Source organism: Hibiscus syriacus, unplaced genomic scaffold, assembly GCF_006381635.1.
Source record: "Hibiscus syriacus cultivar Baekdansim isolate YM2019G1 unplaced genomic scaffold, ASM638163v2 tig00112988_pilon, whole genome shotgun sequence".
NCBI lineage: Eukaryota > Viridiplantae > Streptophyta > Magnoliopsida > Malvales > Malvaceae > Hibiscus > Hibiscus syriacus.
This window is the reverse complement of record NW_024063432.1, coordinates 1,196,292-1,213,001: the sequence shown is the minus strand read 5'-3', so window position 1 is coordinate 1,213,001 and position 16,710 is coordinate 1,196,292. Positions and strand designations below refer to the sequence as shown.

Sequence of the window (16,710 nt, the reverse complement as noted above, 5' to 3'; positions counted from 1 at the left end):
AGATTTTAAAAAACAAATATGTAAATTCACATTAAATTGAAATTATTAAATTCAAATAAATATCTCTGGTTAGAATGATTACTTTAGACTAATTTAAATTGAATTAAATCAGTTATGTTTTAAAATTATAATAAATTTTGGGATAAATTACGTGTTTAATACTTAAATTAAAAATTTTAATTTATTTTAATACATAAACTTTTAATTTTTTCAAAAACATACCTAAAATTTCATTTTATTTTACTTTAATACCCGTTCAAAAGTCCATCTTTTGCCCTCTTTTTCCTTCTTCATTTATAGCTTTGATTGTGACAAAATTTAAGAAATTATGGACCGCCTTTGACCTTTACACATTAGTTGGAAAAGAAAATGACTAATTTGGGTTTTAAACCCTCGGCATATTGGAATTTGATATTTAATCCCTCTATTTTAATTTAACCTAATTAATCCTTCAACGTTTATAATATTATCAATAGGTCTAAATTAAGATAATTTACTTTGCATTGTGTTATGGCGATTTTGTGCAAGCCTTGTTCTCATCACCAACAATTGATTTCCAGAACCAATGTTCCCTCCACACTTTCCCCATTTGTTTGACCGGAACATTCTTGGTATCCGGCAAGAAAAGGTACACGAACGGGGTCATCAGCGCCACCCATGCCCCGAAAAGAAGAAAATCCCGGACTCGAATCGGCAGAGCATGGCTAGAAAAGATTGTGCAATGATGAATGTGAAGAGAAATCCCACTACCACTGCAATGCTTTGCCCTGCTGATCTAATCTCCAATGGAAAATCTCACTAGGAACTAGCTATCCCTAGGGACCCATGACCATGAAAAACCAGCTACATACACACAAATCAAACCTAAAACTAAGTATGCATACCCTTTGTTTAATCCACCACGATCTCCTAACAATGCAGCCAAAATTACGCCGACGGTTATCTGTGTCGCCAACATTTGGATTCCCCGATCATAATTATCAATCCTAAGCATCGATACGAATGTCGCGGTTGTACCGACAAGGCCGGTCACGACTGTGGACATGAGAGCAGCACTTTCACCTTGGCTGAATGTCCTGAATAGTATTGGAGCATAAAATGTGATCACATTTATGCCTGTTGCTTGTTGGAAAAATGGTATAGCTATTGCCATTACCAATTGTGGCTTGTATTTTCGTGTTGTGATTTTCCTAAATGGGTGTTTGATGGTTTTCGAAATCGAGTTCGCTTCGATGAGATCATCCAGTTCAACTTGGACATCAATGGTGCCGCGTATGCGGTGCAGCACGGTTTGGCCTTTTGGGGATCATTGTTGTTTTGGATTAAGCTGTTGGGCGTTTCAGGAGGAGCAGTGCAACTATAGTTAGGATCGAGGCTGATAATGCTGCTTGTGCCAGGGAGATACGCTAGCCACAGTCGCCTTCGATCTTTTCGGCGCCGAAGTTTATAACATTAGCAGAAAGAATACCGAGGTCGACAACGCATTGGAAGCCAATGTTCATTGCTCTTCTGTGTGCATACCTGTTTCGCAAATCTGACCCCGACGCCTAGCAAGACACGACTGAATATCAACATGTACACATTCAAAGCTGCAGCACCAAGGGCTGAACCAACAAGGAATGCAGCTCCTCCTATAAGGATCGAGGGCTTGCGACCAAAGGCTCGAGTCACCGGCGATGCGAAGAAAGACGAAATAAGTCCAGCTATGTAGAGTGAAGACGTAAATGAAGTCAACAATTGGCCGTCGAATTTGCAGTAATTGCTGATGTTGGTGTCTTCTTTCATCTTCGTGTAAACCTTTGGGAAAAACTTCCTCAGAAATGGCTCCATGGACGTCACTCCACCTTTGATCACAGCATCAACACATGATAAGTAGATAAAATGTAAGGGTCAAAATCAATTGAGTTTACACAAACAAAATTGAGTTTGTATTCGTTCATTTAACGTTTATGAATATATTCGTTTAATATTATTGTCAACCAAAACTCTCCTTAACTAGCAAATTTCATTTGGAAGTCAAAGAAAAATGGTGAAATTATATCCTTAATCATTATATTCTTTAGGTTCCACAGTTTGAACTCTAAAATTTACTTTATATTCAATTTAGTCCATACATTCACTAATATTTAAATGTAAAAGAATTAAACCTAGTAAACGAGCTCATAAAAAAGTCAATAAACGATATGATGGATGAAGCTACGATTAGTCCCGGGGTTCTGCCCCATACTTTTTATTATTAAAAATATATGGGAAATTATTAAGTTGGGACTCTAAATTCTAGTTTATTTTGATTTTATCCCTCATTTTCTATGGTTATTTATATTTTGCCCCCTAGGTTGGAATTCTGACTCTGTCCCTGAACGATCTTGTTTGTGAATATAAACGACTCGAGCATACCTTTATTTGTGTTCGTTCGTTTATTACATGAACATAAAAATTTTGTTCATACTCGTTTATTTAGCTTAATAAACGAAAGTTATATGAACGGTTCACGAACAACTCATCGTACACTATGTTCATTTACACCCCTAAGCTCAAGAATGAATTCATGTTGGTTTTAGCCATGAATTTACTACAGAAAAAGCTAAAGCAAGCTGATTGGAAGAGACACAGAGAGAGTAGATGAAATATAACCTGAAATCCCAAGGTCATAGCCAAAGATGATTCCTCCAATGGCTGCCATCATGCATGAAAGAAGGAGGAGCAAAGTTACCCTGCCATTGTATTGGCCACCTTCACTTGTTATGGCTATCCCAACTGCCATAGCTTCGGTTGTGTTGAAGATGTTCAGATAATGGAAAAGACTTTATACCCAAAAAAATTGAATTAATCGATTTTTTAATTATTAATTAAATTATTTTTTAAAATTATTAATCGAATGGAATAAAGTTTAATTAATTCAGTTAATTTCAAATTATTTTTTTAGTTAGATTAAAACTTAACAATGAACACCCTTAATGAGAAGCATGTGAATATGTGGTCAGTGGATTCGATTTAAATTAAATGATTATCTCTTGATGACTTGATTTTGAAATAATCAAAATTTAGGAGGATCTAAATTTAAAATGATCTTGAATAAGTAGCTTGAAATAACTCAAACTAAACAAATAAATTTTTGGGTAAACTATACGTTTAGTACCCAGCTATCACTTTTGTTATGTTTTGGTCATTTAATTATTATTTTTTTCAAAATCACATCTAACGTTATGTGTTGGTTTCATTTTGGTCATCTACTGTTAAAACTTAACAAAACTGTTGACATGCCATTTTTTTTAATTTTTTCAATGATGATGTGGTATTACCTTATGGTGATATGTCAACATCACCATTAATTTTTTTTAATGATGAGTGACCAAAATGTAACTAAAACTAAATGTTAGGTATGATTTTGAAAAAAATAGTTAAGTGACCAAAATGGAACAAAAGCGATAGTTAAGGAACTAAATGTGTGATTTATCCTCAATCTTTTAATGTCATTTACCTAATAAATATTTGGGTAAACTACACATTTAGTACCTAAATTATCAATTTTGGTCTATTTTGGTACCTAAACTTTCAAAATCATACCTAACATTTAGTTTTTGTTTCATTTTAGTGTCATGTCATTAAAAACTTAACGCGTTTAGTACATAAACTATCAATTTTGGTCCATTTTAGTGCCTAAACTTTTAATTTTTTGTAAAAAGTTAACGTTAAATTTTGAGCAATATACTAAAATGAAATAAAAACTAATTATAATCACCCAGTTTCTAGTACGACGTTGCTTCAAGGAAGGGTGCATGGATACAAGATAATCACAGCATAGGTTTGATGCTTGATTGTTATAATGTAATACAGGTTGAATCCGGACACACGGTTCTTGTTCATGCAGCTGCCGGTGGGGTTGGATCTTTATTATGCCAGTGGGCAAAGGCACTCGGTGCCACTGTCATCGGAACCATCTCGACCGAAGAGAAGGCGGCTCAAGAAAGGAAGATGGATGTCACCATGTCATAATTCTCAAGGAAGAGGATTTCGTCGCCCGTGTCGATGTGATAACATCAGGCAAGGGAGTGGAAGTTGTCTACGGTTCTGTAGGAAAAGATACATTTCAGGTAATCATGCATGGTTTCCATTCCTTATGCTACTCGTAATCGAATGTTGAGTTTCCGAGTGCTCCTTCGGGATGATGCTCTATCGCGTACTTGTGATCATGGTTTTCGTGTGTAGGGCTCCTTGGCATGTTTAAACCCTCGTGGATATATGGAGAGCTTTGGACAGTCTTCTGGTGCACCGGATCCGATCCCGTTGTCTGCACTTGCAGCAAAATCTTTGTGCTTGACTAGGCCTTCCATGATGCATTACACATCGACTTGGGATGAGCTGTTCGAGACGGCCGGGGAGGTGTTTGATAACGTCGCATCGGGCGTTTTGCGGGTTCGGGTGAATCACAAGTACCCTCTGTCGGAACCTGCAAGGGCACATGAAGTCCTGGAGAATCGCAGAACATCTGGATCAGTTGTGCTGATTCCATGAAAGCATCAAAAGGAACCCCCTTGGTCTTGTGTTAACGTGGGGATTGTGAACTCTATATGGAAGCCTGTGCTGAATAAATAGTTACTATTAATAATGTAAAGGGGTTAATGTCAGAAATGGTACCTTTATTTTGATCTATCTGTACACTTATTAAGAACAAAAATACAATGGATAAACTACGTATTCAGTAACTAAACTACAGTTTTAGGTCGTTTTAGTACTTTAACTTTTACTTTTTTTAAAAATCATACTTAATGTGTAGTTTTTGTTTTATTTTAATACCCTACCGTAAAAACGCATTTAGTATTTAAATTATTAATTTGGTCCGTTTTAGTATATAAACTTTCAATTTCTTTCCAAATTTAAAATTCTTCAACAATAACTATAGGATGTCTCAAAGAAGGGATTAAAAACAAATAATGCTCTATTTTTAATAAACATCTCAAGGAGCAAACATTTTTATTAACTGAAATTTAAAAAATATTAATCTCAATTATTATTTAAAATACACGTAATAATTTAAAAATATTATGATATATAAATAGATTTTATTTTCCTCTCTCACTCACTATAACTCGTGGATTTAAATATCGATCACAATAACGTTTTCGGTTGTATTGTGTTTATCGTCAGGGACGGAGCTAGGATTAGACATTAGAAGGAGCTACTTTTCTTTACAACGAAAGAACAAGGTTTAATAAAGTATTTAAATATAAAAATTGGGAAGGTCAATGATCTAATTTAATTAATATTTAAATTAAAATGACCTAAAACATTATTGCACCGAAAAATTTAGGAGGGCAACATCCCCTCCCACCTCCTTAATAGCTATGTCACTGTTTATCGTGATTGCGGATAATGTCATGATGATTATGAGTATCGTGGATTTGCGATTGTGCAATAACAATTACGAACGACAACACAACCATTATTTATCGGATGTTATTTTGATAGCAGACTGCTATTTAAATCCCCGAAATAGAAGTTGAAGCTAAGTTTTATTATATAACGAACCAAACGGAATGAGTTGGTAAAAGAAACAAAAAGAAATCCGTTGAATTTCAAGTATTTAGTTGGGGTAGGAAATGCTGAAGCCAGTGAAGCAACAGCAATCTCTCTCTCTCTCTCTCTCTCTCCTCCAAACGCTCCACTGAGTCTCACTAACTGAGTCTCCTTTCAGTTCCCTTACAGTTACAGTGCTAATCCTAACAGAAATCTCTTCACCCACTCACTGAGTCTCACTCACTCACTGAGTCTCCATTCATGCTTTCAGAACCAAAAACCCACCAACTCGCTCTCGCTCTCTATATATATGCATTCTCTGCTGCACCTCTCACTTCCATAATTTCTCTTCTCTTTCGTGTCCGCCCTTTGTTTTTTATCGTTAATTTCCAAATCCCTCATCTCTTCGCAACACCGTTGATTTGCAGGCTGCTGAGCTGAGATTTGATTCAACCAGCCCACTGTATGATCTTCTTCTTTTACTCATTCTGATTTCTGTTGCTTTGCTTTTCTGTTTGGTTGGTTCCCGAGAAACCGCGAGAAAATTTTCGCAAACTAGAGTTTTTCTTTCAAGTACTATTCTGTTAACTTTCTTGTTGATTTTATCTTCTTTTTCTCCTGATTATCTAATGCGCCTGTACTTGTTTCGGATCCATTGCTTTTTCTCTTACTTCTTTTAAGCTTTTGCATTTAATGAATTCCTCCTACTGTTTTCTTTTTCTATGTTGATCAACTACAACATCACTGCTACATTAATCAACTTCCTTTTGTTTTTACATTCTCAGTCTTTCTCGGAAACCCTAATCCACTCCTCCATGCATATTCGTTCAGATCATTTCTTATTACTTCGGATTCCGATGATTTTCCGTTTGTTTTCATGTGATCAACAGATCTGAGAAATGGAGAGAAGATCGCCTAATCGTGATGAAGAAACATCTGCTGCTACGAATCTCTCAGTAATCTCTCTCTCCCCTTCGTTTTCATTTCATTGATTGCATTTTTGCACGCAGTTTTTTCCTCAGCTTTCGATTGTTGCTTTATTCTGTTATACGCACACGAGCACTCACCTCACGCGCCATTCTCCATGCTACCAAGTACGCGTCGTATTATCTACTGAACGAAAGTGACGTTTTCTTTTTTCCGCGAACATGCAAAACCTTTTTGTCTGCTACGCGCGCGTAAACCTTGTTTTTCCCTCTCAAATCAATTTTTCCTGGGTTAAAATTCAGTGTTCACGTACAATAATTAGTATCGATATTGTTTGGAAATGTTTCAGGAGATGATTCACTTGAAAAGGCAAGAATCAGAGGAGTGGTCTAAGGTCGCTAAAATGAGGTTTTGTTTAGGTTCTTCACCTGATTCTACCTTTGGTAAATTAATCAACCTCATCTTTATGCTTTTATATCCTTAATTTTTTTTCCTGTTTTTCATTAATGATTAACCTCCATTAATGCCCGCTTTCAGATGCTGTTTCTCATATCAGAGTTGGGTCTTACTACGAAATTAACCATTCCAAGCTTCCCATCAAAACCCCGGACCAACTCAAGTTAGTTCGTGTTATCATGGTAATAAACCTGACCTCAGTCCTCAAATGAATTCAAAACAGAATGAAACGCATTTGGTTTTGAGTTTGCTTTTCGAATCCTAATGGGTAACTGGGTTTTTTTTTTTCTTTACTTTGTTTGCCAGGTGAGTAAGAAGTCCAAGTGCAGCGTGTCGTTGAGGTATCCAAGTAGGTATTCTCTTCGAGCACATTTCAGCCAGCGGAACCGGACGAAAGGGGATACAAAGATGTTGCCTACACTGGATGAACAGTATGCCATGGTATCGGAGATAGCTGGGGATGTTTTATATCGGAGGATCCCACCACATGAACTATCGGTGCAAAGGAATCAATGGAGGTTTTGGGTAATGGAGGTTTCTCCCAAGGAACAAGAAATAGGGAAGAACCCAAGCCCAACTATCATTACCAGCTATGTCAACATGGTCCTTAAGCAAGGCTTGTGCTGGTCTGAGTTGCTATCCGGAGGGATGGTCCGGTGGGGTCGGCGTAGACTGGTTAGGTTCTTGAGTCCACACGTGCAGGAGACGTGGACAGGAAGTGTCCAAGGACAAGAGGAGGAAAAGGAAAATGAAGAAGAAGATGAGGAGGAGGAGGAGGAAGAGATCATTATGGGGGCAGATAGGAAGAGCTCTAAGAGGACGCTCCATGGAGCAAGCTTAAGAGCCCATATGGCAAAGAAACTAAAGCATGAAAATGATCAGCAAATTATGCTTTACAAGCCAAGCAAGGGAAGAGAAGTCAAGAACTCCATAGAAAGATGGTCTGTTCACCGGTGAGCTATATAGTTTATTTATTCAATTTTTGTTGAATTAATTTCTTTTATAAAAGCTGGTTTATCTAAGTTGGATGAATGAATGTTAATAAAGGTATAATTTAGCTGAGAAAAACATGTTGAAGATTATGAAGGAGAAGGGAGCAGTGTTTGGGAACCCAATACTCAGGCCAGCATTGAGACTAGAAGCTAGGAAGCTGATAGGGGACACTGGTTTGTTGGATCATTTGCTGAAGCACATGGCGTGGAAGGTGGCTCCTGGAGGTGAAGAAAGATTCATGAGGCGCCATAATGCTAACGGGGCAATGGAGTATTGGTTGGAGAGTGCTGATTTAATGAAAATCAGGAAGGAAGCTGGGGTACAGGATCCTTATTGGACCCCACCTCCTGGTTGGAAGCTTGGTGATGATCCCACCCAGGATCCAGTATGTGCTAGAGAGCTCAAGGAGCTTAGGGAAGAGATAGCCAAGCTAAAAAAGTATGGATCCTTTTATCTTTTTACTGTTTAATTTGTCATTCACCTATATGTACGTTATCCCTTACAAGCAGATTTTCATTACTGATATTGGTCTAATATATGTGATCTATGTTTAAAAGGGGCATGATGGAGAACAAAAACACTGAAGAAAATCTAGCTCTTGCCATCACCTCGAAATCTTGTGCTGCAAGCCAAAACATGGTTCGTGAAGCCAATATGTTACTCCCGTTGAAGGTAGATTTATTGAGGCCCTTCTTGAGTACTTATCTCGTTTACCATTCATAATTTCATATGGCTCTTTTAACTAATAGTTTTGTTTCTCAGGAAAAGTACATGGACTTGATGAAATTGAAAGATAAACTTGAGGGGCAGCTGGGTGATATTGGAAAATCTTTGTGTGGAGTGGAGGTATTCATCCCCTGATCATAGAAGTTCACGTACTGTTTGAACTGTGTTTATTTTTCACGGAATCCTGACGATCATGAAAATGGGATGGATGAATCATACAGGAAGAGATGGGGAAGCTGAAGTCTAAAGTGGAAGCTGCAAATGCACTTCTGCTAATGGGATCAACAAAGCCGCCATCAAGCACTGAAAGTGACAGATCTGTACTGGCGATATCAGATGAAGAAGTAGAAGAAGAAAAGAACCCATCAGTTGCTAGAAAAAGAAGAAGCCCGGTTGTAACAAGAGAGGAGAAGGCAGCGGCAAAGAATGAAAGGCTGAAAAGTGGGTTCAGGATATGCAAACCACAAGGGACCTTCCTGTGGCCAAACATGGGACCATCCAGCCCCAATGGGGACCTAGCTCCGATCACCACTCCTCCCGTTGTCAAATACTTACACACAAATGGTCTCGTCATCAACCTGAATGAGGTCCCTGGCATTGGCAACCCCAACCCCCAAGAGAATGGATATTGTGGGTCCCACACTCACAGCTCACCTTGTCCACTCACATATCAGAGAAGACATACTTCCATGCCACGAGTATATATAGATATATATATATATATATATGTTCCCACTATACCCTTTTGATTAATTTGTTTAAAACATGGAGGAAACTGACAATATTGTGATTTCACATTTGTCTTCACAGATGATACATGGCGAGAAAGAGAAGGAGTCGATGAGGGCGCCGCAAAGAGGAGGAGGATACTCACCAAGAACATGGTTGGCTCTTTCTACTCCTACCCCTTTAATCAACAATAGGCGAGTCTAGAAGAACCCTACTATTATTACATCATCCAAACTTACAAATTTATATTGGAATTTTTTCATAATATATACACACTCAGACACAAGAATTATGGGTATTATCACACTTGTATTTTCTCAGGAAAATACCCCATATTTAAATAAATTACAATCCTTGAAATTAATCAAGTCTTATCCTATAGCTTAGCATATTTGTTGAGTTTTGCTTGCTTTTCTGCATCATGATCACCAATTCCAACTCAATTAAAAAAGTATCAGAAAATCTTACATGTACCTTAAGTATTTGTGTAAAGATGTTCTATTTTTCTATATTTTCATATAATTTTTATTAATTAGAACTCATTATTTAAGAATTAAATACGAGTTTAATATATTTATATCCAAATCCTTTCACACTTTTAAGTTAGATTTGGATTTGAAGAGTTTAGAAGATTTTTAACGAGTTCGAATTGAAATAAAAAAGAGAGAAAAAAGGTAGTTTGATGATTTATTCAATCGAAATGAGACAATGGTCTAATAGAAATTAAAGATTAAAACTTTTTGATCGTTCATTATTGACCGTTGGATCAACTTGGAACCAAAGTATAATATTCTAACCAATCGAAACCTTTTTGTTAGGATTGATTAGTGATCGCTCTATTCATTGAAAATTTAACTTTTACGGTGGTTGTTAGTTTAGAAAACTTAAGATGGGCAAGAATTTAACGCGTCACGTCAATATTTCTGAACGATAATGATTATTATGAAAACAAATTAAAAATTTAATGACTATAATGTAATTTTTAAAAGTTCAATGACCAAAATGAAAACATCTTAAAAATTTAGTGATCATTAGTATACTTTATTCTATTAATTATAACTTAAATTATAAAATATTACTATAATTTATTTTGTAGTTTATATAATTTTATAAAATAAATATAATTAATTTTATTTTAGAGTACATAATTATTAGGGTAAACTATAACGTCGAGTACTCCAACTCTTATTATTGTTTTGTTTTGATCCTAACTGTTTTTTTTAAAAAAACATGTCTAATGTTATATTTTGATTACATTTGATCATTCACCTCTAAAAAAATTAACAGTGATGCTAATATGTCACTATAAGATAATGACGTGTCATCAATGAATTTTTTTCAAAAAATATCATGTCATCACTTCCGTTAATTTTTTAACAATTAATAATCAAAATGAAATTAAAACGTAATATTAGATATTATTTTACAAAAAACATTAGTTGGAGTACTAAATATGTAATTTACCCTTTTTATTATTATTATTTGAAAGTCTACTCTTTATTTTGCCCAAATTTCTTCATCTTCTCCGAGTTCTCTCGCGCTTTCTGCCGAACGAAACTCAAACCCTACTTTGCGACTTTGCTTTCAATGGATTCTATCCACACCAACCTCAACGATCCCCAGTCGTATTCTGCTCAAACCCTATCTTCCGATTACCCGCCGCCGCTACCACCGCCTCCGGAGGCCTTATCTTCAGATCCCTCCCAAACCATAGGATCTACTCCGGGCCACGGAAGTAACAAAAACAGTAGCCAGGTTAATCACGAAGCCGGTTCCGATGCTGTCAACAACCCTTCTTCAACGAAACCGGAGATTCATAAGTCTCTACTGTCGGAAAATGGATTAACTAATACGCAGAGCGGCACCACGACAAGGATTGTTCCGGAGGAGAAGAGGAAACCAGCAGCCGAAGGCGGAGGAGGAGTCGTTGGGACCCTCCTTCGGATTCGAACGACAACCAGAACGGGAATGGTGAGACGGGTAGTGGGAACAAGAAGAGGAAATCCCGATGGGCAGATGATGAGCCTAAGCCGGTGATTCAGCTCCCTGATTTCATGAAAGATTTCACTGGAGGTATACAATTTGACCCGGAGATTCAGGCTTTGAATAGTAGGTTGTTAGAGATTAGTAGAATGTTGCAGTCCGGATTACCATTGGATGATAGGCCTGAGGGTGCTAGGTCACCTTCTCCTGAACCTATATATGATAATATGGGAATTAGGATTAATACCAGAGAATATAGGGCTAGAGAGAGATTGAATAAAGAGAGACAAGAAATTATATCTCAGATTCTTAAGAAGAATCCAGCATTCAAGCCGCCAGCAGACTATAGGCCACCCAAACTTCAGAAGAAGCTTTATATACCGATGAAAGAATACCCAGGTTACAATTTTATTGGGTTGATTATTGGGCCAAGGGGGAATACCCAAAAGAGGATGGAGAAGGAAACGGGTGCGAAGATTGTAATTCGGGATAAAGGTTCGGTGAAGGAAGGTAGGTTTCAGCAGAAGAGGGATATGAAGCCTGATCCTTCCGAGAACGAGGACTTACATGTTTTGGTTGAGGCCGAAACACAAGAATCACTTGAGGCTGCTGCAGCAATGTTGGAAAAGCTCTTGCATCCTGTTGATGAGGTGTTGAATGAGCATAAGAGGCAACAGTTGAAGGAATTGGCTGCTTTGAATGGAACAATAAGAGATGAAGAGTATTGTAGATTATGTGGAGAGCCGGGTCATCGTCAATATGCATGTCCTTCGCGCACTTCTAATTTTAAGAGTGATGTTTTATGTAAGATTTGTGGTGATGGTGGGCATCCAACAATTGATTGTCCAATGAAAGGAACAACGGGGAAAAAAATGGATGATGAGTACCAGAATTTTTGGCCGAGTTAGGAGGTACTGTTCCTGATTCTGCAAGCAAGGAAAACTCTGCATCTGTTACTTCTGGAAGCAATCCACCTTGGGCTAGCAATAGTGGAAATGCACACCCTGGCTTAGGGTTCAGCGCAGTTAAGCCCCCCAAGGAATATGATGATACTAATTTGTACATTGGATACTTACCTCCCAATCTCGATGATGATGGTTTGATCAGTTTGTTCTCATCTTATGGTGATATTGTGATGGCAAAGGTAATCAAGGACCGGGTTACTGGACTGAGTAAGGGGTATGGTTTTGTGAAATATGCCAATGTTGACATGGCAAACAATGCTATTAAGGGAATGAATGGTTATTGCCTAGAAGGAAGAACCATTGCTGTGAGAGTTGCTGGCAAACCACCTCAACCTACTGTGCCTCCTGGTCCTCCTCCTACTTCATCAGTTGCCACTGGCCCTGTTTCTAGCCTGCCAGTTGGTGCCTATCCCTCACAGCAGTTTACAACAGGAGGTCCCCTCACTAATGCTGCTCCTGCTAGTTATGCTGGGAATTCAGTTCCATGGGGACCACCAATTCCTCCTCCTCCTTATGCTCCTTGTGCTCCTCCTCCACCTCCTCCTGGATCAACGGTGTATCCTCCTGTTGCAGGTCAGCCTATGCCACCTTATGGCTTGCAATATCCCCCACATATACAGACTGGTCCTCCGGGTGTTCCACCTCCATCTGTGACTTGTAGAGAAATGCCACAAGATTTCCCACCTGGAGTGCAATCTGAAAACAATACCTCTGCCCCAGCTGTTCCTACAAATATATGGGAACTCAATGACTGTAATAGCGCCTAATTCACAAACTGCATACCCAATGTCTTCGTTAGGTTACTCTTCTTATTACAGTGCAGTTCCTCCTCGTCCTCCCACTCCTCCAGAACCTACATCTTTGGCTGACCATTCCCAGAGCTTTAGTAATGTACCTTGGGCACCAAATCCTCCTGTGCCTCCAACAGCCTCATCTGCGGAGAAAGCAACCTATGGTGCAGATGCTGAGTATGAGAAGTTCATGGCGGAGATGAAGTGATGCTGATACTCCATTTATAATCATATGCCAAGGTAACTTGTTAAATATGTTTCTTTCTATAGTTATATGCCGTTTTTATAGTTTTTGGTTTCATTTTTGATAAACAACCACTTAACCATCTGATGTTCTTTACTACATATTGTTCTGTTTATGACCATATAAGCCAACCGCTTGTTTTGTAAGTGCAACCTTTATTTTTTTTCATTGCTGCCTGTTAGATTTTGGTTGCTAATAAAAAGGTAAAGAGACATGATATTCCCTTTCTAATCTTCTCCTATATGTGAAACGAATACAAATGCGCATATATAATATAGGGTCAAGAACTTAAAAAGGTTAGGAAGTTCAAATTATGATTGAGAGTTACCACATTTTTTGTATATTGCTTATTGAAGAAGAAACTGATCTAAAATGAGATCCTATCGGCACACGATCAGGGTTAACAATTAGAGTTTTTCGACTGATTGTTTCTTAACTTCATATCTTGCACCTTTAACTTTGCATTTTTCCATCTGTCTCTTTATCTTGATAGTTTTCACATAACTTTTATATATTTGAAAAGGAACGAAGTCTTCAAGACAGTCTTCTAATGAAATTGGAATTCATGCAAGGTATCAGGGTATCATGTGTTAATTTTTTATTGCTTTAGTATGCCATTAGAAAAAGTCTGGTATAAGTTTACAAATTTGCAACCGTTTTTTCAATGATTAAGATTATAATTATGTAACGTTATATTGTAGTGATGGATTTGATGATGCTTTGATCTCATGGTATATTTTCCTATGAGAAAATGCTCTTTCTGTTTTCAGGCTTCTCATGTGAATCTACCAATTCTATCTGCCAAGTTTGTTGTTCTATTTGATGTATGCATTTCTTAACCCTTTCCCTTGTCATTATTGTAAAATGTTACAGGACTGATGTGTCTTGGAGCTGTTGTGAACTTGATTTCTTACCTCTTGCCATAACCTTGTTGGAAGTTTGGGACTCACTTCTTTAACCTTGCTGTAGTGTTATGAAATTTGCAGATACTTGGCTAAAGTTGATGAAGTTGGTCGCCTTTTGGAAAAGGCTGTTCAAATTTTTTTTACTAGTAAATATTCAGTGCACTGTAGGAATAAGTTGTGTTTTCTATGACTGCTTATTGGCTTCTGTTTATGTCTGATAACTAATGTTCTACTAGGGTTCATTTCTCATGCATTTCCGGAAGCTGGTTGCTGCCAAATTTTGCTATTACATTACATGTTATTTTGCTGGAGTATTATTGTTTAACAACTTTGTTAACATTTCCTGGTTATAATGCCTGCTTCCTTTGTGAGGATATTAAATTTGCCGCCTCAAGCTTCCCTGTCATCGTTTCTTGTTTCCATCTGTTGAAGGTAATTAATTCCTTTCGAGTGATTTCCCTCGTCTTAATGTTGTGCTAATATATATTTCCCAGTTGAGTTTGGCAGGTGAAAGAAACCATTCAAGTCTATGTAGCCACCAGGTTTTCTATGTTGGTTTCTTTTTCTGGGTCTTGAATTTAGAAAATAGGCTCCCGTGATTGCTGCGGTTATTACCGAAATGAATATGAGTCAAGGTTGTATGTGGTTCAACTTAAATTTGATGTTATAGTTGTAAAATAGAGTGAAATTTTGGTTTAGGCCATGGAAATGGAGTATATGTTGGAGTCGATTAGTTTTTTGAGGCCTTAGTCATTGTTGTTTCTGGATAATATGACCTTTGGTAAGGTATGTGTTGCTGTCACAATCTTTGCTGCCACTGCTTGCTGATTGCTAATTTACTTCGAGTAGAGGGATTAATATCATAATTTAACCCAGAAAGAAACTTCGAGTAGAGGGATTAATATCATAATTTAACCCAGAAAGAAAGACCAGAGAGAAATGAAAAAAAGAAGTTAGTGTTCATGATTTCAAAATTTAGAATTTTTTTTGATAACTTTGTTCATGTTGTGTTTACATTATAATTACAAAATTTGCTATAATAATTTAATTTATATAATGATTTTTAACATTTTCTAACCTTTAACCGCGCAATCCAATGCAGCCAGTGCCCTAACATGTGGGGTTGACAAAATGGATTCAATTATAGGGGTCTTACAAATCAAGGACACGTGTATGTATGTATCTCCAAATTAAATATAGATAGTCAAATGAATATGAAAAATATTAAAAAAATAAGGGTAAAGTACATGATGGTCTCCTAATTATAGAATATTATTTTATTGAGTCTTTTGACTATTAGAAATTATAAAATGGTCATCTAATTATAGCAGGAAGCAGTACATATGGTTCAAAAGTTAACCAGATAAAACTAATTACTAAAATAGACTTTAATAACCAAAATTATTATTTATAAAAATAAATTTTAGCCAAGGAAAAGAACTATAGTGGGAAGTCAAATGCAATAGTGGTAAAACCACTGTTATTTTACTGCAAAAAAGAAAAGGAAAGAGAATTAGTGGGTCCTTGATTATTTCAATTTAGTCCCCAAGATGATGTTATTTTTGTGGATCTCTCTTCATTATAGCATTTTGGATCTCTCTTAGTGTTTGTCCTAATTGCCTCAAGCCCTTCCTTAATTTGCAAAGCAGTCTCACCATTATTAAAGCTTTTCTTTATCTTAACTCAGGCTATCAAATAAGTATTTCTCTAAAGGACAAGGTAGGGCTATATATGAAATCAAAGTAAGTACAATGGGATAGGGTATTAGATTTTTAAGTAAGATTATGAGCTCGAATTTCAATATTGTGCTAAAGTAAATTGGGTTGAGATGATCATTTATAACATATCTTTATAATATCTTACCTCTTAGTATAGTGGAAGATAGAGTTTGGGGGGCAACTTAAAACTATAAAAGTTTTAGAGGTTTAAATTAAAATTTTCAAAAAATTTGAAGTGTTCAATTATATTTTCTTCAAAAAAGGTGGGTCTAATTAAAATTTTTAAAAATTTGAGAAACTTAATGAGATTTTTTCCAAATTATGAGAGGGGTTCAATTAAGAACATTAAAAAGTTTTAAAGTTTAATCTACATTTTTAAAACTTTTGTGGGGATCAAATTAAATTTTTTAAAAATTTGAAGAGTCTAAATTATAATTTTTCAAGTTTTGGAGGGCAATGGCCATCACTAGTCCTAACTACGTTTTGCCTCATTTTATTAACCACAAACACACCCTAAAGATACAAATATTCAAACTCGAGTCATCTAAAGTAAATAACATTTCTATTCTTCCATTGAGACCGTTGAACGGGTTCACCTACACTTGCCAGTCATTAAGTTTTCTTCAGTATAATGAAACCCCTCTCTTGAGCCATTAATAATATTCTAAACAATTAAGGGTAAATTACTCGTTTAATACTTAAATTATTAATTTGGTCCGTTTAAGTACTTAATTTTTTTTCAAAATCATACTTAAA

General features: G+C 36.6%; 1 protein-coding gene and 3 pseudogenes across 1 annotated transcript; 3 read left to right on the top strand and 1 right to left on the bottom strand.

Moving 5' to 3' along the window:
• Positions 1–508: 508 nt before the first annotated feature.
• On the bottom strand, positions 509–2,764 carry LOC120185101 (annotated as a pseudogene).
• A 180-nt stretch (positions 2,765–2,944) lies between these two features.
• Positions 2,945–4,542, top strand: LOC120185100 (annotated as a pseudogene).
• A 1,874-nt stretch (positions 4,543–6,416) lies between these two features.
• LOC120185099 (protein DYAD-like) lies at positions 6,417–9,552 on the top strand. The gene is made up of 9 exons (XM_039189407.1): positions 6,417–6,473; positions 6,794–6,887; positions 6,982–7,082; positions 7,207–7,853; positions 7,948–8,331; positions 8,451–8,565; positions 8,656–8,739; positions 8,841–9,317; positions 9,430–9,552. Exons 1-9 carry the CDS (start codon positions 6,417–6,419, stop codon positions 9,550–9,552), a joined length of 2,082 nt encoding a protein of 693 aa, XP_039045338.1.
• A 1,296-nt stretch (positions 9,553–10,848) lies between these two features.
• Positions 10,849–14,509, top strand: LOC120185053 (annotated as a pseudogene).
• Positions 14,510–16,710: the final 2,201 nt, after the last annotated feature.